At 51.2% G+C, this 23465-nt stretch overlaps 1 protein-coding gene across 1 annotated transcript in view; it reads right to left on the bottom strand.

The window, feature by feature from the left end:
* LOC121287479 (androgen-induced gene 1 protein-like) overlaps positions 1-20034 on the bottom strand; it is a 30571-nt gene extending 10537 nt beyond the window's left edge. Inside the window, exons 1-5 of the mRNA XM_041205404.1 lie at positions 19798-20034; positions 12885-13034; positions 12632-12733; positions 12216-12331; positions 979-1130 (exon numbers count right to left, since the gene is read on the bottom strand). Coding sequence (XP_041061338.1) covers positions 979-1130; positions 12216-12331; positions 12632-12733; positions 12885-13034; positions 19798-19950 — 673 coding nt within the window. The 5' untranslated portion in view covers positions 19951-20034. The remainder of the gene's footprint in view (positions 1-978; positions 1131-12215; positions 12332-12631; positions 12734-12884; positions 13035-19797) is intronic.
* Between the last annotated feature and the right edge of the window lie 3431 nt (positions 20035-23465).

The following is a 23465-nucleotide window of genomic DNA, read 5'->3' as shown; positions in this document are numbered from 1 at the left end:
ACTAATACTGTGTAGAGACCCACTGGTACACCAATACCAGCATTGAGATCCACTGGCGCACCAATATCAGGATAGAGATCCACTGGCACAACAATACCAGCATAGAGATTCGCTGGTGCACCAATACCAGTGTAGAGACCCACTGGTGCGCCAATATCAGCGTAGAGTTCCACTGGCACACCAATACCTGTGCAGAGATCCACTAGAGAATTCCCATAGAAAGCTACTAGATTACCAGTGCAGAGATTGAGCCGAGACATGGGCACCAACTGGGTAGACTTCAGCTGTTTAAAGCAAACAGCTACATTTTCAAATGAATGTGACATAGAGTCAATATAAGGCCCACATATAACTGTGAGAATGGAGCTGGTCCTGGGACTGAGACAGGACGAGGTCAGTCTGTGAGAATGGAGCTGGTCCTGGGACTGAGACAGGACGAGGTCAGTCTGTGAGAATGGAGCTGGTCCTGGGACTGAGACAGGACGAGGTCAGTCTGTGAGAATGGAGCTGGTCCTGGGACTGAAACAGGACGAGGTCAGTCTGTGAGAATGGAGCTGGTCCTGGGACTGAGACTGGACGAGGTCAGTCAGCGTGAATGGAGCTGGTCCTGGGACTGAGACAGGACGAGGTCAGTCTGCGTGAATGGAGCTTGTCCTGGGATTGAGCTAGGATAAGGTAAAGCTCAGATAAAAGCAAAAAAACTGCGGATGCTGGAAATCCAAAACAAAAACTAAAATACCTGGAAAAACTCAGCAGGCCTGACAGCATCTGCGGATAGGAGCATAGTTAATGTTTTGAGTCCGAATGGCCCTTCAACAAAACTAAGTAAAAGTTACTAAGTTTTTTACTCAATTCTGTTGAAGGGATTCAGACTCGAAACGTTAACTGTGCTCCTATCCACAGATGCTGCCAGACCTGCTGAGTTTTTCCAGGTATTTTTGTTTTTGTTAAGGTCCAGCTCAGGTCAGTTTGACTTACCCCATCGCCAATGATGCAGTTTCTCACCCACAACATAAAGGGCAATGGTTACAAGAACAGCTACTGTAAGAAAGATCCCCACGCCAACCGGACTGAGTGCCTCCAGAATGGGGTAGACCCAGATTGCTGACCTGTGGCGAATCCACAGCACCCTGGAAAAAAAAGATAGCAGGGTTTATGTGGAGAGTATTATCGCTTTTACTGTCCTCACTGTGTATAACCTCATGTTAGGGGCACAAGATAAATCTTAAATATGTAAACATACAGTCTACATCAGTGATGTATGGTCACATGCCAACATAGTATGCTGAGTGTGTCATGAAAATAAAAAAATCCATAATATTGTGATTTATTGCAACGGTAGGCTAATAGTGGGGTTTGGATTAGTTTCTCTGTATGTCAGGGTGTGTGTGTGTGTGTGTGTGTGTGTGTGTCTGTGTGTGTGTGTGTGTCAGAGTGTGTGTGTGTGTGTCAGAGTGTGTGTGTGTGTGTCAGAGTGTGTGTGTCTGTGTGTGTGTCTGTGTGTGTGTGTGTGTGAGAGTGCGTGTGTGAGAGAGTGTGCGTGTGAGAGAGTGTGCGTGTGTGAGAGTGTGCGTGTGTGAGAGAGTGTGCGTGTGTGAGAGAGTGTGCGTGTGTGTGTGAGAGTGTATGTGTGTGAGAGAGTGTGTGTGTGTGTGTCAGTGTGCATGTGTGAGAGAGTGTGCGTGTGTTGAGAGGGGGTGTGTGTGTGAGAGAGTGTATGTATGTGAGAGAGTGTGTGTGTGTGTGTGTGTCAGTGTGTGTGTGTCAGTGTGTGTGTGTGTGTGTGTCAGTGTGTGTGTGTGTGTGTCAGTGTGCGCGCTTTAATTGAATTGCAGACAGCTAGTCTGGAGCTTTTCAGTTATCAAAAGAGAAGCTAGGTTTGAAATGCTAAATATGTAAACATGGCTGAAGTTTTAGAATGAGAGGTATGAGGAAGATTTTAGATAAATCAGACTCATGAATTTCAAAGAAATGGTAATGTATTACATCTAGACAAGAGACTAAACCAAATAGAGTTCTTATTTTTCTCAACTATTACTCATAATATGGGTACGATGGAAAATTAATTTAATAGGAAAAGTACCGTTGCAAAGACAATGGGACAATGGAACTTACATTAAAAGGAGAGAAACCTGTATAAAAAGGAGATGAGGTTATGTGTAAGGAGAAGACATAAGATCTAACAAGCGTGAAAAGCCACCAACCTCCATGTATCGAGCTGATGTCTACAGGAACTGAAGCTAAGAGAACTCACTTTGATTATCACTGTCCAGGGTATTACATGCTTTGCCTGGGTCTGTTGAAATCTATGTTGGTTTACTGTTACTATGTTGTTTTACTTAATGGAGGTGTAACTGGGAGCGAGATTAATTAGGAGATTTTGGAGTTATTATAGCAGTAATTCATAGACCTAGGTATGTGCTTAAAATGTTGTCTTCTATTAATAAATGTTTAATTTAATTGTGTAAACAAAACCTCTCGGTCATCACGTGCTCATTACTACTGAATTCAAGGCATGCATCTTGAAATAAAGGACAAATTGCTAACAGTTGTGGCAGCTGTTTAAAGTTTCCCTCTGGGATTTGAGCAGCACAGCATTTACCAACCGCTGTGCCATAACAGAGAGATAGTTCTGTGTGAAGCTTCATACTTAGCCTTGTACTGTACATAGTTAGAAGAATATTTAATGAAAGCTAAAGTTTACCAATATTTTGCCTCCAGCAGACTCTGTTGATCCTGACCAGGGACAATCTAAGCTAAGACCCACAACGATGGTAACAGATGGTGACAGCAGAAAAGATAACAGAAAAAAGAGTAAAGAGCCCAGTAACTGGAAGAGGCAGTGAGAGAAATGACTGCAACAGATGGACAGCATTAGAAAAACATCAAAAGAACTCAACCAAAGGCTAGAGTGAAGAAAAGCCATGGAGAAAATCTTACCCTTACCAGAATGCTTTAACGTGTGGAAAGCCCAGATCAAGCCAAGAAGTGGCAAAACTGACATTGTTGGTTTACCAGATATAGAACCGCTTCATGATTAGCAGAGAAGCTTAGCAACGAACAGGTCAGTACCCTTCTCTGCGCCATTGGCAGTAGTGCAGATGACGTAATGATCAAACAAAGCATAAACAAAGAAACGGTGATATACGAAGATGTTGTAAAAGCTTTTGGTACATATTTCAGCCTTAGAAGAAACACAGTCACAGAACAGTGAAGTTTAATAGGTGTGCCCAAAGACTGGTAGAAAGCGTAGATTCTTTCATTAATGATTTATATCAACTAGCAAAGAATTGTGAACATGGAGTCATGAAAGACAAATTAACTCAGCATTTTATTGTTCTAAGAGTGTTAGAGGAGACTTTATCAGAATTTCTACAGTCCAGAGAGGGTTTAACAACGCCAAAGGCAGTTAACAAGGTAGGCAGAAACGAGAAAGCAAAATTGTTTATTTGTTTGAGACAACAAGGAGATTTTGTGGAGAAATACAACTGACATGGTGCAGATTGTAGGGCACACAAGTAGCAGTGCACCTAATCCAAAACAGGGAATGTGCGAAAAAAGCACAGCAGCCGCCATTGCTCAGTGTTCTTGCGGTGCGGGAAAAGCTGCACTGGTGCAGAGTCTCGCCAAAAATGCAGAGTGCCATTCTTGAAAGAGGGGAGGACAGTTTAAATCTGTATGCTGCAGCAAAAAGCTCCTAATACTGACATTTAAAGATAAACCAATGAAAACACAGAATTCAAGGAAAATGCAAAAGACAATGAAGTGCCATTCTTGGGAGAAATTACAGGATCCAATGGGAACATGGACATTATTGTCAACAAACATTGAACAAACTTCAAATTAGACACCGGAGCAGGAATTTCAGTTCTTTCAGACACAGGACAGTGGCTAAAGCAAGGCTTCCTCTAGCCATCAATCATATGACTTGATGGTCCAGGAGACATTTTTTTTTATTTATTCACAGGATGTGGGCTTGGCTGGCTGGACCAACATTTATTACCCATCCCTATTTGCCTTTGAGAAGGTGGTGGTGAGCTGCCTTCTTGAACCCCTGCAGTCCATGTGGTGTAAGTACACCCACAGTGCTGTTAGGAAGGGAGTTCCAGGATTTTGACCAAGCCACAGTGAAGGAATGGTGATATAGTTCCAAGTCAGGATGGTGAGTAAATTGGAGGGGAACTTCCAGGTGGTGGTGTTCCATCTATCTGTACCCTTGTCCTTCTAGGTGGTAATGGTCGTGGGTTTGGAAGGTGCCATCTAAGAAGCCTTGGTAAATTCCTGCAGTGCATCTTGTAGATGGTACACACTGCTGCTACTGTGCATCGGTGGTGGAGGGAGTGAATGTTTGTGGATGTGGTGCCAATCAAGCGGACTGCTTTGCCCTGGACGGTGTCTGTGGGAGCTGCACTCATCCGGGCAAGCAAGAAGTATTCCATCGCACTCCTGACTTGTGCCTTGTAGATTGTGGACAGGCTTTGGGGAGTCAGCAGGTGAGTTACTCGCCACAGGATTCCTAGCCTTTGATCTGCTCTTGTAGTCACAGTATTTATACAGCTAGTCCAGTTCAGTTTCTGGTCAATAGTAACCCCCAGGGTGTTGATAGTGGGGGATTCAGTGATGGCAATGCCATTGAACATCAAGGAGCGAAGGCTGGTTTCTCTCCTGTTGGAGATGGTCATTGCCTGACACTTGTGTGGCATGGATGTTACTTGCCACTTGTTAGCCCAAGCCTGGATGTTGTCCAGGTCTTGCTGCATTTGGACATGGGCTGCTTCAGTATCTGAGGAGTTGCAAATGTTGTTGAACATAGTTCAATCATCAGCGAACATCCCCACTTCTGACTTTATGATGGAATGAAGGTCATTGCTGAAGCAGCTGAAGATGGGCCTAGGACACTGCCCTGACGAACTCCTGCAGTGATGTCATGGAACTGAGATAACTGACCTCCAACAGCCACAACCATCTTACTTTGTGTTGGGTATGACTCCAACCAGGGGAGACTTTTCCCCCTGATTCCCATTGACTCCAGTTTTGCTGTGGGCTCCTTGATGCCACACTCGGTCAAATGTGAACTTGATGTTAAGGCCAGTCACTCTCCCCTCACCTCGGTAGTTCAGCTCTTTTGTCCATGTTTGAACCAAGGCTGTAATGTGGTCAGGAGCTGAGTGGCCCTGGTGGAAACCAAATTGGGCATCAGTGAGCAGGTTATTGCTAAGAAAGTGCTGCTTGACAGCACTGTTGAGCGAGAGTAGACTAATGGGGTGGTAATTGGCTGGGTTGGATTCGTCCTGCTTTTTGTGCACAGAACATACCTGGGCAATTTTCCACATAGCTGGGTAGATGACAGTGTTGTAGCTGTACTGGAACAGCTTGGCATGGGGTGCAGCAAGTTCTGGAGCACATGCCTTCAGTACTATTGCCACAATATTGTCAGGGCCCATAGTCTTTGCAGCATCCAGCGCCTTCAGCCGTTTCTTGCTATCACATGGAGTGAATCGAATTGGCTGAAGACTGGCATCTGTGATGCTGGGGGCCTCTGGAGGAGGCCGAGATGGATCATCCACTCAGCACTTCTGGCTGAAGATTGTTGCAAATTCTTCAGCCTTATCTTTTGCACTGCTGTGCTGGGCTCCTCCATCATTGAGGATGGGGATTTTTGTGGAGCCTTCCCCTCTAGTGAGTTGTTTAATTGTCCACCACCAAGACTGGGTGTGGCAGAACTGCAGAGCTTAGATCTGATCCGTTGGTAGTGGAATTGCTGAGCTTTGTCCATCACTTGCTGCTTATGCTGTTTGGCACGCAAGTAGTCCTGTGTCGGGGCTCACCAGGTTGACACCTCATTTTTAGGTATGCCTGGTGCTGCTCCTGGCATGCCCTCCTGCACTCTTTATTGAACCAGGGTTGATCCGCTGGCTTGATGGTTATGGTAGAATGGGAGATATGCCAGGCCATAAGGTTACAGACTGTGTTTGAGTACAGTTCTGCTGCTGCTGCTGATGGCCCAATCAACAGACATTTGACTGCTAAACTTCAGTACAAAGGGAAATCACAGAAACCTTTATGTGATCCAAAATCCAGCGTGTTCGCTGTTAAGCTGAAAAGCTTGCACAGATCAACAACTCATCATAATGTAGACAAATTCGGAAGCCAAGAAAAAAATGGAAAGAATTCAGGGCAGAATTTCAAAATACTTATTGAGAAGACTGAAACAAGTGCTGTGAGGTGAGAGCACCAGAGTCCAATCGATCCACGTGAAAACCTTGAGAAAACCAGGCAGATTCCCCAAGACATGCAGGTGAAGGGACCACAAGCTCATCACATGGAAGGACAGCTTGCATCAAGCAAGAAACAGGTGGACAAACCTCACTAACGAGAAAAACAAACAGCAACAGATGCACTGTCACACAATCCTGTCAAAAAGCCTGAACAGGACAGCAATTTCAAAGATGGCAAGTCCTTTTCTTCATTGGCCATAAAATTTCTACCGGCAACAACAGAGGATAAACAAGATTCAAAAGGCACCAAAAGCTGAAGAACATGCTCAAATTGGGAATGCTGCATCTAAGGATGGCCAGTCTATGTTCCAGATAATCTCATCCTGAAGCAATACTTCAGTGTTGGGGATGACTTGCTGATTTATGATGAGAGATTGGTCATGCTTAGTGTCCTCAGATGCGAGATCCTTCAGAGGTTACACCAGGGTACCTAGATATTACAAGGCGTCATGCCAGAGCGTGAAATTCTGTATGGTGGGCCAGGGATGTCAAAATCATTAGGAGGAAATGATTTCAACCTTTATCACTTGTGCATTCTGTCACCAGGAACAAAGGGAATAAGTGATGGTATCCTCATTCCCATCCAGACTGTAGGAACGTCTTGGAAGGGGTCTTTTCAAGATCAAAGGAAAAACATTACTCATTGTTGTTGACTATTATTCCAGATGGATTGAGGTTAAACATCGTCATGGTTCCATCTTGAAAGCAGTTTTGCCATACACGGCATTCCTGATTTCCATAGCCGCCATTTGCCAACAAATGTTTTAAGCAGCTCACAGAAGGCTATGGATTTGACCACACGACTAGTTCACACAGATACCTGCAAGCTAATGGGGAGGCCAAAAGAGGAGCAAGGACAGTAAAGACTTTGTTGAAGAAAAATTACAATATTAACTTGGTACTGTTGAGCCACCATTCTAAACCGCTCCAGAATGATCTGACTCCATCCAAACTTTTAATGGGTAGGCAATTGTGGACTCAACTTCCTGTTCTTCCACACACAATTATGCCATGCCTCAAAGCAACAGATATGGAGAGTGTAAGGGTGAAGGAGGATGAGTATCGTGCAAATCAAACCAGCAACTATACTCAGCACTGTAGAATACATGCCTTATCAGGGGAATCAGTATAGATTTGTGACCAGGATCGCGAAGGCCAGGTTTTAGAAAAAACACTACATCTATAATCTTATCTTGTAGAGACTGAAAATGGAACAGTGAAAAGAAACAGAAGCAGACCTGCATCTACAAGAAAAAGACCAATGGAACAGACCAGTTGCCCAGAGGAACAGGAAGACGACCTGACCAGAGAGTTGGCAATCTCTGATGATTCACATACTAATCTGAGTTCAAGAGAGAACATGGAGAACTAGATATTCTGATGAAACATACTCTGAGAGCTGAAAACAAAGCCAGTAAAACTGGTGAAACCACCACAGTGGGCCAGAGATGGAGGCAAAGACTTTGGTGGGGAGATGCAGGATCACGTATATATCATATTGAACAGAGTTAGAGATGTGGGGGATATGTAGTCTAAAAGCATTAATATCAAATACATCATCAGTAATGGACAATTACATGATAGAACAATCTCTCAGCACACTACATAAAGCCATGTGGTAAGCTTGTCGTGTTCAGGCTTGACTCCAACAGTCTCCATTGATCCTGACCAGGGACAGCCTCATCTAAGGAAGGGGGCGGGAGGGAGGCAGGGACGCGGGCAGAGAGCACGGGCGCGGAGGGAGAGGGGCCACAGATGACCGAGAACCATGGTCACCGAACACTGCGCATGTCAAGGGAACTGGTCGGTCACATCTGCCAACTGTTGCAGGATTTGATGCAGTGGGGACGTGGAGGGCATCCACTGCCCGTAGCTGTGAAAGTGACCGTGGTGATCATTTTTTTTTTACGCCAGTGACTCCTTTCAGGGCTCCACAGGTGACCTCTGTGAGATTTCACAAGCCTCCACCACAAATGCATGAGGTCAGCCATCTTCATGAGGGCACACAACTTTGTGCATTTCACCCAGAACCAGGAGAGCCAGGATGCAAGAGCAATTGGATTTGCACATGGCCATCTCACACGGCGCTCAGGTCTCTGTCGCAACAAGCGGTCAATTATGTCAGCCGCAAGGGCTTCCGCTCACTAAATGTGCAACTGGTGTGCAACCACCACAAACGCAACCTGCAGCTCTGCGCTCAGTTCCCAATGAGTGTACACGACTCCTCCATTCTCAGTCAGTCACAGATCCCTAACGTTTTTCAGGGTCCACAAGGGCTGCAGGGATGGTTCCTCGGGGACAAGGGCTCCCCACAGAGGATGTGGCTGATGACACCTGTGCAGGGCCTCAGACTGCAGCAGAGCGAAGGTATAACCAGGCTCACGCTGCAACTCGCACCGTGGCGGAGCAGACCATCAGGATGCTGAAAATGAGGTTCTGGTGTCTTGACCAGTCTGGTGGAGCCCTGCAATACAGTCCGCAGATGATGTCATGCATCATCATCACCTGCTGCGCCCTTCACAACCTGGCGCTGCAATGGGTGGAGGAACTGGCTGAGGAGTAGATGGAGGAGCTGCACGTCTCCTCCGATGAGGACGTACACAGGAATGAGACTGAGGAGGCCGAAGGCAACAATGATGGTGATCAGCCCATCGTACTGGCCAGACAAGTCAGGCACACTTGGGAGGCCCTCATAATTGCTAGATTTGTGGAGGATGATGCTGCATGCAGAGAGGACACTCCATAGATCCTCACAGCCTCTGAGAATATCTGATTCCTGTCTGGCCGAGGGCAATCGTCTCACTGGCGGGCAGCCTCTGAATTGCCCACCACACCATTACCACACCATTTCCTTGCTCCAGCTGCCATATTTAAACTGCAGCTTTCCACACAGTTCTCCATGCTTGCAGCCCAGGACTGCTCCAGGAAAGACACGGCCCTGAAAGCCAGGAAGAGTTCAGTGACTTGTCACTAGAATGCCTTTTGGAGGCCCAGCTCTGTGATCAGGGTCATATCATACGAACGCAGCTGTGAAACTTTAAATGCATCTGATCCTTTTTCAGCCTTTAGCACCTGACTCCTTTAGGAGCACTGGTCCCAGATGCTGGTGTGATGGGGGCCAGCCCCATCTTAAAGGTGCTGAGAGCACACAGAGAGAATGAGAGAATTCTGTGGCACCTGCCCACTACATTCTGGCAGCAATGACCAGCACCGCCGAGGTGCAGGCATGAGTAATGTTTCCAGGGAGTGTAAGGCTGGACCATCACTGTGGTCTGAAGGCTGTAGAGAGCACAGGGAAGAGGCCCTGGACTGAGACATCTGCCTTTATCTTGTGCAGAAAGGTTTCACATCTGAGTGACACAAACACTGCTCATCAGAACAAGGAGCCATAGGCAGGGAGTTTATTGACAATAGTGAGCAGTATTGTACAAATGATTAAATTCCGTGCCCAGGCCATGCAACTGCATCTTTTTAACCTTCCTAACCCTGCCGCTGCGTCTTGGTGCTTCCCGGACATCCACAGTGGAGGTGGAAGCAGCCTGCTGACTGTGACACCCTGTCTGTGGTGACTTTGGTGGGCGTCCTCTGGAGGGCCAAGACTTGGAGGGCCCCGGCCTGCATTCGGGGTCCTGCTGTGTGGCAGTGGCACCCTCCTCGGCCTGTGGAGCTGGAGCTGCTGAGGTCACAGGAAGAGGGGAGTTGGGTGGTCCAGACACACTCAGAGTCACCTGGATGGATGGCCCCGGAGCGTGCACCTGCTGATCCTCCTCCCTATGGGTGCCTGAGGGCCTCTGGCTGACTCCTTGAGGAGAAGGGGTAGCTGGAGTGAGATCAAGCTGCCTAGCACCCCTCTCACAAAGATACTGTTGGAGGCCAACCACAGCGTCAGCGATGGAGTTCAGCCCATGCAGCAGTGCAGGATTGAAGTCCTGGACCAAGGTCTCCATGGCGGCAGTCATCCTGCCAGTGTTGACCTCGGTGCATTGCAATGCCGGCGCTATCACCTCAGCCTGAAGACGGACAGACTCCTCCATATTGCCTTGCAATCTGAGGAGTGCAGCGGACATCCCTTCCTGATGTTCCCGAGCTTGTCTTTGCAGCTCCAGCAACTGTGACATGACCGAGTCCAGAGACTCGTCATCTGACTCGGACTCAGCAATGTTCTGGCCTCCAGCAGTCCTCCGAGTGCTGGGGACTGGGAGGTCCCTGCCTCCGCCTGTTGTGGATCGGACAGTGCGAGGTACTCACCAGATTGCGACCCCGAGGCTACTCTAAAGCTAAGTCCCACCGAGGTGTGTGTCTCTGTGCTGGTGGAGGGTGTGGGTGAGCGCTGTGACAGGGCTTCAATGAAGGTGCCTTCAGATTCCTCTTCAGAGGTTTCTTCGGGGCTTGATTGGAGGCCCTGGGTTGTGGGCTCCATCAGCTGTTTCCCAGATGTGCCTGCGGAAGCAAGGAGAGATAATTAGTGCATGACATTGGCCTGTGAAACAGGACACATCACTCACAGCATGGTTGTCTGATGGTTGTTGCACTGTTGGATTTTCACTTAGTAGAGCAGCGCCAACCCCACCGTCAGCACAGGAATGGTCCCAGTCATCGCCAGCCAGCTGGATGGCTCTGTTTTCAAAGTCTGTGAGGGCCTTGAGTTCAGGCGTTCCTCCACCAGTCTGCGACCTCTCCCTCTTGTTGTGTGCCAGCTTGTCCTGCATGGATAGAGGTGGAGAAAATGTAAGGATGCACCTGCTAGACCAGATGATAAATGTGCCTGGCCTGCATGGGTGGTGAGTGGCCCCATGAACAGGATGAGGACAATGACAGTAAGTGTGAGAGAGTGAATGGTGATGTCTCTTGAATAGGCAGTGAGTGAGGGCCCTGTGGATGTGTGATGGGTTTGTCAGTATAAGAGTTAAGGGTAATGAGAAGCGTGACTTATCCTAGCAGAACGGAGATCATATTCTTTTGGCACTGGGTGGCTGTCGGCTGTACTGGGTCGTTGGCGCTGACCACTGCTGCCACTGCCTCCCATGCTGGATTAGTGATGTTACTGCCCATCCTGTGGCCAGAGCAGCGGGAGAGGGCATATCGCGATGGACTTCCATTGTGTCCAAAAGGTGCTCAAGGGTCACGTCATTAAATTGAGGGGCTGCAGTCTTTTTGCCTTTCAGGACCATGTCTTCTTTGCAGCAGTCTTGGTCTGGAAACACAGAGGTGTGCGCGCAGCTGCACTTTAAGTATGGTGTCCAGCGTGATGATGGTGTGGCGAGCAAATGAGAACCTGTCCGCCATTGAAACAGCATGTTTCTTGGGAATGCATAAATAATGTGGCGGGTGATACGGTGTTAAAAGACACCATTAAGGCCGGCAATGGCTGCCCACTGATTTGACGCTACTTTTTGCTCAGCAAGTTTGATTTTTTCATACCAGTTTTTATTTGAAATTCATGTTTAATGTTTGCCAAATCTTATCTTCCAAAATCGGTCACCAGCCCCTTGAGCGAGAAAAAAATTGAAATGTGTCCCCCAATGTGAAAAGGCTGGGCAAGCCTGAGTTAGAGTAAAAGCCAGAAACATCCAACCATTATCAAGAAACCAGCAAAAATCCTTCAGACCTGCAACATTTTCAAACACCTTAAGGACTATAAAGACGTGACCTGTTTCTGTTCCCACATCTCTCCCTTGACCATAATGGGAAAGGGCAGAGCGAGCAGTGGAAGCGGTATGGGATAAAGACATGGCAGAGACAGAGAAAACAACCATTTCCTCAGAACACACCTCCTGAATCCAGTCCCCGTACCTGAGCCACTGCGGTCAATTGTACAGTATCTCACTGCCCCCAAGCCACTGCCCCATAACCATTGGCTGGATCAACACTGACAGTGTGGACCTTGCCCTTTTCCTGTTGGCACCTGCTTGAACTTGGCAACTAAGGGTAACTCACCAGAGTAAATAGGAGCTGCAGAAGGTGATGAGTAGCGCCATGCCTCCCTTGCGACTAGGGCAGTGATGTGGGACCAGGATCAGTTCCAACGTGAGCAGCACCAAAACCACTGAGTGCTGTAAAGAAGGGTAAAACCAGAGTGTGAATGGGTCACGATGGGGTGCCGGGGCGGGGGGCCAGGGCCGGGGGGCCGGAGCGGGGCGGGGGGCAGGGCGCCGGAGCGCAGTTCTGAAGTGTGGGCTGGGGGTAACGCAGGGTGCGGACTGACCAGGTGGGGGGCAGGTAGGCCAGGCATAGGTTGGGTCAGGCACAGAAATTCCCAACACTTTCAACAATTATAGAAAGACTTCAAGAAACCAGGAGGGGAAGCGGCACTGAGGCCAACATAGAAGGCTCCAGACACACACACTACTCACCATCGCGTGATTCATCCACGTAGGGATGATCTGGTCGAGAATCTTTGGGTAAACAAGCTCTCGGTCAAAGGCATAAAGAAGCCAGAAACTCACAACAACAAACTGGAAAAGAAAGACAAAGGGTCAGCTCATCAACTCCAACCAGGGACCAGGATTTGACTGAACCTCGACCCCGGGGGCGGGGCCCAGCCCAACCTGACCTTGGGAGCCACGACCTCAGACCGTGTTATTCTTGTTGACAGTGAACACTTACAAAGCCTATGGGAAAGGCAAGGCCTGCAAAAAGCCAGTCTTGCAGAGCACTGATCCTCAGGGAGCGTCGCTGCACACGTTTACCAGGCTGAGGGAGGAGGCACACCAGGTCTGTGAGGACAGACACTCCAAAAAAGCTGGTCTGCAGAACCTAAAGAGAGAATAACATCAATCAGCTTCACCAGCTTCCTGTACTGTACTGGTTGAACTAACAATAGTCTGCTTAGGCAGAGGCAGACAGTGCTGCCAGAGAGATAAAAGACCAGACAAGTGCGGGGACCAGGGAGGGCACCGGCACACTCAAAGAACACGTCCAGCATGGTGTTAGATACACAGTAAAGCTCCCTCTACACTGTCCCCATCAAACACTCCCAGGACAGGTACAACACCCGGTTTGAAACAGAGTAAAGCTTGCTCTACACTGTCTCCATCAAACACTCTCAGGAAGGATACAACGGGGGATTAGATATGGGGCAATGTTCCGTCTCCACCAAACACTCCCAGGACAGGTACAGCACAGGGTTAGATACAGAGTAAAGCTGACTCTACACTGTCCCCATCAAACACTCACAGGACAGGTACAATACAGGGTTAGATATGGGGTAAAGCTTGCTCTACACTGTCTCCATCAAACACCCGCAGAACAGGTCCAGCACGCAGGTAGAAACACAGTAAAGTTTCCTCTAAACAGTCCCGATCAAACAATCTCAGGACAGGTACAGCACGGGGTTATATATGGGGTAAAGCTCCCTCTGCATGGTGCCCATCAAACACGCCCAGGACAAGTACAGCAAAGGGTTAGACACAGAATAAAGCTGACTCGACACTGCCCCCATCAAACGATCCCAGGACAGGTATAACATGGGGTTAGATACAGAGGAAAGCTTCATCTACACCGTCCCTATCAAACACTCCCAGGACAGGTACAGCACTGGGTGATACATGGAGTCAAGCTTCCTAGACACTGTCCCCATCAAACACTCCCAAGACAGGTACAGCACGGGATTAGATATGAGGTAAAGCTTCGTCTACACAGTCTCCATCAAACAATCCAAGGACAGTTACAGAACGGGATTAGATAGAGCAGAGCTTCCTCTGCACCGTCTCCATCAAAAACTCCCAGGACAGGTACTGCACGGGGATAGATACAGACTAAAGCTGACTCTACACTGTGCCCGTCAAGCACTCCCAGGACAGGTACAGCAGGGGATTAGATATGGGGAAAGCTTCCTCTACACTGTCCCCATCAAACAGTCCCAGGACAAGTACACCACAGGGATAGATTCAGAGTAAAGCTTCCTCTACACCATCCCTATCAAACACTCCCAGGACAAGTACAGCGCTGGGTTCGATACAGAATAAAGCTCCCACTACACTGTCTCCATCAAACACTCCCAGGACAGGTACAGCACAGGGTTAAACACAGAGTAAATTTCTCTCAAAACTGCCCCCATCAAACACTCGCAGGGCATGTACCGCATGGGGTTAGATACAGTGTAAAGCTTGCTCTACACTGTCTCCATCAAACACTCCCAGGACAGGTGCAGCACGGGGTTAGATATACGGCAAAGCTTCGTCTACACTGTCTCCACCAAACACTCCCAGGACAGGTACAGAAAGGGTTAGATACAAAATAAATCTCCGTCAATACGCTCCCCATCAAACACTCCCAGGGCAGGAACAGCATGGTGTTAGATACAGAATAAAGCTTGCTCTACACTGTCCCCATCAAACATTCCAAGGACAGGTCCTTCCCGGGGTTAGATATAGAGTAAAGCTTCCTCTACACCGTCCATATCAAACACTCCCAGGACAGGTACAGCAGGGGATTAGATAAGGGGTAAAGCTTCCAATACACTGTCCCCATCAAATACTCCCAGGGCAGGTACAGCAGGGGATTAGATATGGGGTAAAGCTTCCAATACACTGTCCCCATCAAACACTCCCAGGACAGGTGCAGCACGGGGTTAGATATGGGGTAAAGCTTGCTCTACACTGTCTCCATCAAACGCTCCCAGCACAGGTGCAGCACGGGGTTAGATGTGGGGTAAAGATCCCTCTCCACTGTGCTCATCAAACACTCCCAGGAGAGGTATAGCAAGGGGATAGATACAGAGTAAAGTTCCCTCGAAACTGCCCCCATCAAACACTCACAGGGCATGTACAGCACTGGGTTAGATATGGGCTAAAGCTTGCTCAACACTGTCTCCATCAAACACTGTCAGGAAGGGGACAGCAGGGGATTAGATACGGGGTAAAGCTCGTCTACACTGTCTTCATCAAACAATCCCAGGACAGGTACAACATGGTGTTAGATACAGAATAAAGCTTGCTCTACACTGTCCCCATCAAACATTCCAAGGACAGGTCCTTCCCGGGGTTAGATATAGAGTAAAGCTTCCTCTACACCGTCCATATCAAACACTCCCAGGACAGGTACAGCAGGGGATTAGATAAGGGGTAAAGCTTCCAATACACTGTCCCCATCAAACACTCCCAGGGCAGGTACAGCAGGGGATTAGATATGGGGTAAAGCTTCCAATACACTGTCCCCATCAAACACTCCCAGGACAGGTGCAGCACAGGGTTAGATATGGGGTAAAGCTTGCTCTACACTGTCTCCATCAAACACTCCCAGCACAGGTGCAGCACGGGGTTAGATGTGGGGTAAAGATCCCTCTCCACTGTGCTCATCAAACACTCCCAAGAGAGGTATAGCAAGGGGATAGATACAGAGTAAAGTTCCCTCGAAACTGCCCCCATCAAATACTCCAAGGACATGTATAGCACAGGATTAGATACAGAGCAAAGCTCCCTCCTCACTGCCCCCATCAAAATTTCATGACAGGTACAGCAAACGGTTAGATACAAAGTAAAGTTCCTTCTAAAACACTCCCAGGGGAGGAATAGCGCGGGGTTAGATACAGAATAAAGCTTGCTATACACTGTCCCCGTCAAACATTCCGGGGACAGGTAAAACACTGGTTTAGATACAGAGTAAAGTTCCCTCCACACTGCCCCGAAGTAAACTTCGTTCCACACTAGGCCCATCAAACACTCCCAGGACAGGTACAGCATGGGGTTCGATAGAGAGTAAAGCTCCCTCTACACTGTCCCCATCAAACACTCCCAGGACAGGTACAGCATGGGGTTAGATACAGAGCAAAGCTTCCCCCTACACTGTCCCCATCAAGCGTTACCAGGACAGGTACAGCACTAAGTTAGATACAGAGTCAAGCTTCCAATACACAGTCACCATCAAACACTCCCAGGACAGGTACAGCAGGGGATTAGATAAGGGGTAAAGCTTCCAATACACTGTCTCCATCAAACACTCCCAGGGCAGGTACAGCAGGGGATTAGATATGGGGTAAAGCTTCCAATACACTGTCTCCATCAAACACTCCCAGGACAGGTACAGCAAAGGGTTAGATAGAAAGTAAATCTCCGTCAATACCCTCCCCATCAAATACTCCCAGGGCAGGAACAGCATGGTGATACAGAATAAAGCTTGCTCTACTCTGTCCCCATCAAACATGTCCTTCCCGGGGTTAGATATAGAGTAAAGCTTCCTCTACACCGTCCATATCAAACACTCCCAGGACAGGTACAGCACAGAGTTAGATACAGAGTAAAGCTTCCTCTGCACCATCAGCAACAAACAATCCCAGGACAGGTACAGCACGGGGTTAGATGCACAGTAAAGCTTCCTTTACAATGTCCCCATCAAACACTCTCAGGACAGGTACAGCACTGGGTTAGATAGAGTAAAGCTTCTTCTACACTGTCCCTATCAAACACTCCCAGGACAGGTACAGCATGGGTTTAGATATGGGGTAAAGCTTTCTCAACACTGTCTTCATCAAACACTGTCAGGAAGGGGGCAGCAGGGGATTAGATATGGGGTAAAGCTTCGTCTACACTGTCTTCATCAAACACTCCCAGGACAGGTATAGCATGGTGATAGAAATGGGGTTAAGATCCATCTCCACTGACCTCATCAAACACCCCCAGGACAGGTACAGCACGGGGTTACATACAGAGTAAACTTTGTTCCACACTACCCCCACCAAACACTCCCAGGACAGGTACAGCACGGGGTTAGATATGGGCTAAAGCTTGCTCAACACTGTCTCCATCAAACACTGTCAGGAAGGGGACAGCAGGGGATTAGATATGGGCTAAAGCTTTGCTTACACTGTCTTTATCAAACACTCCCACGCTAGGTACAGCATGGTGTTAGATATGGGGTTAAGATCCCTCTCCATTGTCCTCATCAAACACCCGCAGGACAGGTACAGCATGGGGTTAGATACAGACTAAAGCTGACTCTACACTGTCCTCATCAAACACTGCCAGGACAGGTACAGCACGGGGTTAGATACAGAGTAAAGTTCCCTCGAAACTGCCCCCATCAAACACTCCCAGGGCATGTACAGCACGGGGTTAGATATGGGTTAAAGCTTATAAATATACTATCTCCATCAGACACTCCCAGGAAATTTACAGCACGGGATTAGATACAGAGTAAACTTCATTCCACACTGCCCCCATCAAACACCACCACGGCAGGTACAGCACGGGGTTCGATAGAGAGTAAAGCTCCCTCCTCAGTGCCCCCATCAAACATTCCCAGGACAGGTACAGAAAACGGTTAGATACAAATTAAGCTCCCTCTACACGCTTCCCACCAAACACTCACAGGAGAGGAATAGCGCAGGGGTTAGATACAGAATAAAGCGTGCTCTACACTGTCCCCATCAAACATTCCGGGGACAGGTAAAACACGGGGTTAGATACAGAGTAAACTTTGTTCCACACTACGCCCATTAAACACTCCCAGGACAGGCACAGCATGAGGTTCAATAGAGAGTAAAGCTCCCTCTACACTGTCCCCATCAAGCACTCCCAGGACAGGTACAGCACAGGGTTAGGTACAGAGTCAAGCTGACTCCACATTGTCACTATAAAACACACCCAGGACAGGTGCACGGGGTTAGATATGGGGTAAAGCTTCCTCCACACTGTCTCCATTAGGCATTCCAAGGACATGTACAACACGGGGATAGATACAGATTAAAACTTCCTCTACACTGTCCCTATCAAACACTCCCAGGACAGGTACAGCACTGGGTTCGATACAAAGTAAACTTTGTTCCACACTACCCCCATCAAACACTCCCAGGACAGGTACAGCACAGGGTTAGATATGGGCTAAAGCTTGCTCAACACTGTCTCCATCAAACACTGTCAGGAAGGGGACAGCAGGGGATTAGATATGGGGTAAAGCTTCATCTACACTGTCTTCATCAAACACTCCCAGGACAGATAAAGCATGGTGTTAGATATGGGGTTAAGATCCCTCTACACTGTCCTCATCAAACACCCCAGGACAGGTACAGCACGGGGTTACATACAGACTAAAGCTGACTCTACACTGTCCTCATCAAACACCCCCAGGACAGGTACAGCACAGGGTTAGATACAGACTAAAGCTGACTCTACACTGTCCTCATCAAACGCTCCCAGGACAGGTACAGCACGGGGTTAGATATGGGGTAAAGCTTTTAAATAAACTGTCTCCATCAAACACTCCCAGGACATGTGCAGCACTGGGTTAAATACAGAATAAAGTTCCCTCGAAACTGCCCCCATCAAACACTCCCAGGGCATGTACAGCAAGGGATTAGGTACAGAGTAAACTTCGTTCCACACTACCCCTACCAAACACTCCCAGGACAGGTACAGCACAGAGTTAGATATGGGGTAAAGCTTGCTCAACACTGTCTCCATTAAACACTGTCAGGAAGGAGGCAGCACGTGGTTATATACAGAGTAAAGCTCCCACTACACTGTCTCCATCAAACTGCACTGGGTTAAATACAGAGTAAAGTTCCCTCGAAACTGCCCCCATCAAACACTCCCAGGGCACGTACAGCACGGGATTAGATACAGAGTAAACTTCATTCCACACTGCCCCCATCAAACACTCCCAGGACAGGTACAGCTCCCTTTTAGATATGGGGTAAAGATCCCTCTCCACTGTTTTCATCAAACATCCCGGGGACAGGTAAAACACGGGGTTAAATACAGCGTAAACTTCATTCCACACTAGGCCCATCAAACAGGACAGGTACAGCATGGTGTTCGATAAAGAGTAAAGCTCCCACTACACTGTCTCCATCAAACACTCCCAGGGCATGTACAGCATGGGGTTCGATAGAGAGTAAAGCTCCCTCCTCACTGCTCCCATCAAACATTCCCATGATAGGTACAACATGGGGTTAGATACAGAGCAAAGCTCCCCCGACACTGTCCCAATCAAATACTCCCAGGATAGGTGTAGCAAGTGGTTATATACAGAGTAAAGCTCCCACTACACTGTTTCCATCAAACACTCCCAGGACAGGTGTAGCAAGTGGTTATATACAGAGTAAAGCTCCCCCGACACTGTCCCAATCAAACACTCCCAGGACAGGTGTAGCAAGTGGTTATATACAGAGTAAAGCTCCCACTATACTGTTTCCATCAAACACTCCCAGGGCATGTACAGCACAGGGTTAGATACAGAGTAAACTTCGTTCCACACTACCCCCATCAAACACTCCCAGGCCAGGTACGGCGCGGGGTTAGATATGGGGTAAAGCTTGCTCAACACTGTATCCATTAAACACTGTCAGGAAGGGGACAGCAGAGGATTAGATATGGGGTAAAGCTTCGTCTACACTGTCTTCATCAAACACTCCCAGGACAGGTACAACATGGTGTTAGATGTGGGGTTATGATCCCTCTTCACTGTCCTCATCAAAAACCCCCAGGACAGGTACAGCACGGGGTTAGATACAGAATATGAGTGAGTGAATGTTCCCCCTCCCTCCCGGCTCTAACAGGAGCCCCAGGCTCTGGGCCTTTACCATGTTGATGAAGGTCAGATATTTCCAGCGCCCTCCGTATGTCGAGGCTCCGAGCAGCCGCCCTCCTGATGTCAGCAGCAAATCCTGGTAAAGTGCAAAGAGATACCAGAGGAAAACAGGGAGGTGGAAGAGGATAGCCCTGGGAAGAGGCATGATTCCGGGAGTAGGTTTTCCGGTGGGAGGGTGCAGACTCTATTCCGGGGTTTCCTAGCCCCGCCCCGCCCCGCCCCGCGCCCACTGGGCCGGAGGGGCGGTGCTGGTTGTTAATCATTCTCTCCCCCAGCGCCTCACCGGGAGGCTGTAGCTTCCAGACTCCTCATCCTGATCGTCGTTGGTATCCCAGAGCCCGGGAGCGGAGTGGGGTTCAGTACCCGACACCTCCTCCCAGGGATTTAAACCATCAGACAACCCCCTCTCCAGCAGTGGCACAGTCCAACCCGACCCGGATCCAGACGACTCCATGACCCGGAACAAAAACAGAATTACCTGGAAAAACTCAGCAGGTCTGGCTGCATCGGCGGAGAAGAAAAGAGTTGACGTTTCGAGTCCTCATGACCCTTCGACAGAACTAAGTAGAAATAGGAGAAGGGTAAAATATAAGCTGGGGTAAGGTGGGTGTGGGTGGGGCAGAGAAGTTGTGGGGGTAGGGGAGCGCAGAGAAGTGGTGGGGGGGGTGGGGGAGGGGTGCAGAGAAGTGGTGGGGGGGTGGGGGAGGGGTGCAGAGAAGTGGTGGGGAGGTGGGGGAGGGGTGCAGAGAAGTGGTGGGGAGGTGGGGGAGGGGTGCAGAGAAGTGGTGGGGGGGGTGGGGGAGGGGTGCAGAGAAGTGGTGGGGGGGTGGGGGAGGGGTGCAGAGAAGTGGTGGGGGGGTGGGGGAGGGGTGCAGAGAAGTGGTGGGGGGGTGGGGGAGGGGTGCAGAGAAGTGGTGGGGGGGTGGGGGAGGGGTGCAGAGAAGTGGTGGGGGGGTGGGGGAGGGGTGCAGAGAAGTGGTGGGGGGGGTGGGGGAGGGGTGCAGAGAAGTGGTGGGGGGGTGGGGGAGGGGTGCAGAGAAGTGGTGGGGGGGTGGGGGAGGGGTGCAGAGAAGTGGTGGGGGGGGGTGGGGGAGGGCTGCAGAGAAGTGGTGGGGGGTGGGGGGTGTGCAGAGAAGTGGTGGGGGGGTGCAGAGAAGTGGTGGGGGGGTGCAGAGAAGTGGTGGGGGGGTGGGGGAGGGGTGCAGAGAAGTGGTGGGGGGGTGGGGGAGGGGTGCAGAGAAGTGGTGGGGGGGTGGTGGGGGGTGCAGAGAAGTGGTGGGGGGTGGGGGGTGTGCAGAGAAGTGGTGGGGGGGTGCAGAGAAGTGGTGGGGGTGCAGAGAAGTGGTGGGGGGGTGGTGGGGGGTGCAGAGAAGTGGTGGGGGGGTGGTGGGGGGGTGCAGAGAAGTGGTGGGGGGGTGCAGAGAAGTGGTGGGGGGGGTGCAGAGAAGTGGTGGGGGGGGTGCAGAGAAGTGGTGGGGGGGGTGCAGAGAAGTGGTGGGGGGGTGGGGGGGGTGCAGAGAAGTGGTGGGGGGTGCAGAGAAGTGGTGGGGGGGTGGTGGGGGGTGCAGAGAAGGGGTGGGGGGGGTGGGGGAGGTGCAGAGAATGGGTGGGGGGGTGCAGAGAAGGGGTGGGGGGGTGGTGGGGGTGCAGAGAAGTGGTGGGGGGGTGGGGGGTTGGTGCAGAGAAGTGGTGGGGGTGGTGCAGAGAAGTGGTGGGGTGGTGGTGGGGTGTGCAGAGAAGTGGTGGGGTGTGCAGAGAAGTGGTGGGGTGTGCAGAGAAGTGGTGGGGGTGGTGCAGAGAAGTGGTGGGGTGGTGGTGGGGGGTGCAGAGAAGTGGTGGGGGGTGCAGAGAAGTGGTGGGGGGTGCAGAGAAGTGGTGGGGGGTGCAGACAAGTGGTGGGGGGTGCAGAGAAGTGGTGGGGGGTGCAGAGAAGTGGTGGGGGGGTGCAGAGAAGTGGTGGGGGGGTGCAGAGAAGTGGTGGGGGGGTGCAGAGAAGTGGTGGGGGGGTGCAGAGAAGTGGTGGGGGGTGCAGAGAAGTGGTGGGGGGTGCAGAGAAGTGGTGGGGGGTGCAGAGAAGTGGTGGGGGGTGCAGAGAAGTGGTGGGGGGTGCAGAGAAGTGGTGGGGGGGTGGTGGGGGGGTGGTGGGGGTGCAGAGAAGTGGTGGGGGGGTGGTGGGGGGTGCAGAGAAGTGGTGGGGGGGTGGTGGGGGGTGCAGAGAAGTGGTGGGGGGGTGGTGGGTGGTGCAGAGAAGTGGTGGGGTGGTGGTGGGGGGTGCAGAGAAGTGGTGGGGGGTGCAGAGAAGGGGTGGGGGGGTGGGGGGGTGCAGAGAAGGGGTGGGGGGGGTGCAGAGAAGGGGTGGGGGGGTGGTGGGGGGTGCAGAGAAGTGGTGGGGGGTGCAGAGAAGTGGTGGGGGGGTGGTGGGGGGTGCAGAGAAGTGGTGGGGGGTGCAGAGAAGTGGTGGGGGGGTGGTGGGGGGTGCAGAGAAGTGGTGGGGGGTGCAGAGAAGTGGCGGGGGGGTGGTGGGGGGTGCAGAGAAGTGGCGGGGGGGTGGTGGGGGGTGCAGAGAAGTGGCGGGGGGTGGTGGGGGGTGCAGAGAAGTGGCGGGGGGGTGGTGGGGGGTGCAGAGAAGTGGCGGGGGGGGTGGTGGGGGGTGCAGAGAAGTGGCGGGGGGGTGGTGGGGGGTGCAGAGAAGTGGCGGGGGGGTGGTGGGGGGTGCAGAGAAGTGGCGGGGGGGGTGGTGGGGGGTGCAGAGAAGTGGTGGGGGGTGCAGAGAAGTGGTGGGGGGGTGGTGGGGGGTGCAGAGAAGTGGTGGGGGGGTGGTGGGGGGTGCAGAGAAGTGGTGGGGGGTGCAGAGAAGTGGTGGGGGGGTGGTGGGGGGTGCAGAGAAGTGGTGGGGGGGTGGTGGGGGGTGCAGAGAAGTGGTGGGGGGGTGGTGGGGGGTGCAGAGAAGTGGGGGGGTGGTGGGGGGTGCAGAGAAGTGGTGGGGGGTGCAGAGAAGTGGTGGGGGGGTGGTGGGGGGTGCAGAGAAGTGGTGGGGGGGTGGTGGGGGGTGCAGAGAAGTGGTGGTGGGGGGGTGGGGGGTGCAGAGAAGTGGTGGGGGGGGGTGGGGGGTGCAGAGAAGTGGTGGGGGTGGGTGGGGGGTGCAGAGAAGTGGGGGGTGCAGAGAAGTGGTGGGGGGGGGTGGGGGGTGCAGAGAAGTGGTGGGGGGGGTTGGGGGGTGCAGAGAAGTGGTGGGGTGGGTTGGGGGGTGCAGAGAAGTGGTGGGGGGGGGTTGGGGGGTGCAGAGAAGTGGTGGGGGGGGTGGGGGGTGCAGAGAAGTGGTGGGTGCAGAGAAGTGGTGGGGGGGTGGTGGGGGTGCAGAGAAGTGGTGGGGGGGTGGGGGGTTGGTGGGGGGTGCAGAGAAGTGGTGGGGGGGGTGGTGGGGGGTGCAGAGAAGTGGTGGGGGGGTTGGGGGGGGTGCAGAGAAGTGGTGGGGGGGGTGCAGAGAAGTGGTGGGGGGGTGGGGGGGTGCAGAGAAGTGGTGGGTGCAGAGAAGTGGTGGGGGTGGGGGGGGTTGCAGAGAAGTGGTGGGTGCAGAGAAGTGGTGGGGGGGTGGTGGGGGTGCAGAGAAGTGGTGGGGGGGTGGTGGGGGTGCAGAGAAGTGGTGGGGGGGTGGTGAGG

Source organism: Carcharodon carcharias, chromosome 14 (assembly GCF_017639515.1).
Source record: "Carcharodon carcharias isolate sCarCar2 chromosome 14, sCarCar2.pri, whole genome shotgun sequence".
NCBI classification, from domain to species: Eukaryota; Metazoa; Chordata; class Chondrichthyes; order Lamniformes; family Lamnidae; genus Carcharodon; species Carcharodon carcharias.
Note: the sequence above shows the minus strand (reverse complement) of the source record. Positions and strands in the feature narration are given on the sequence as shown.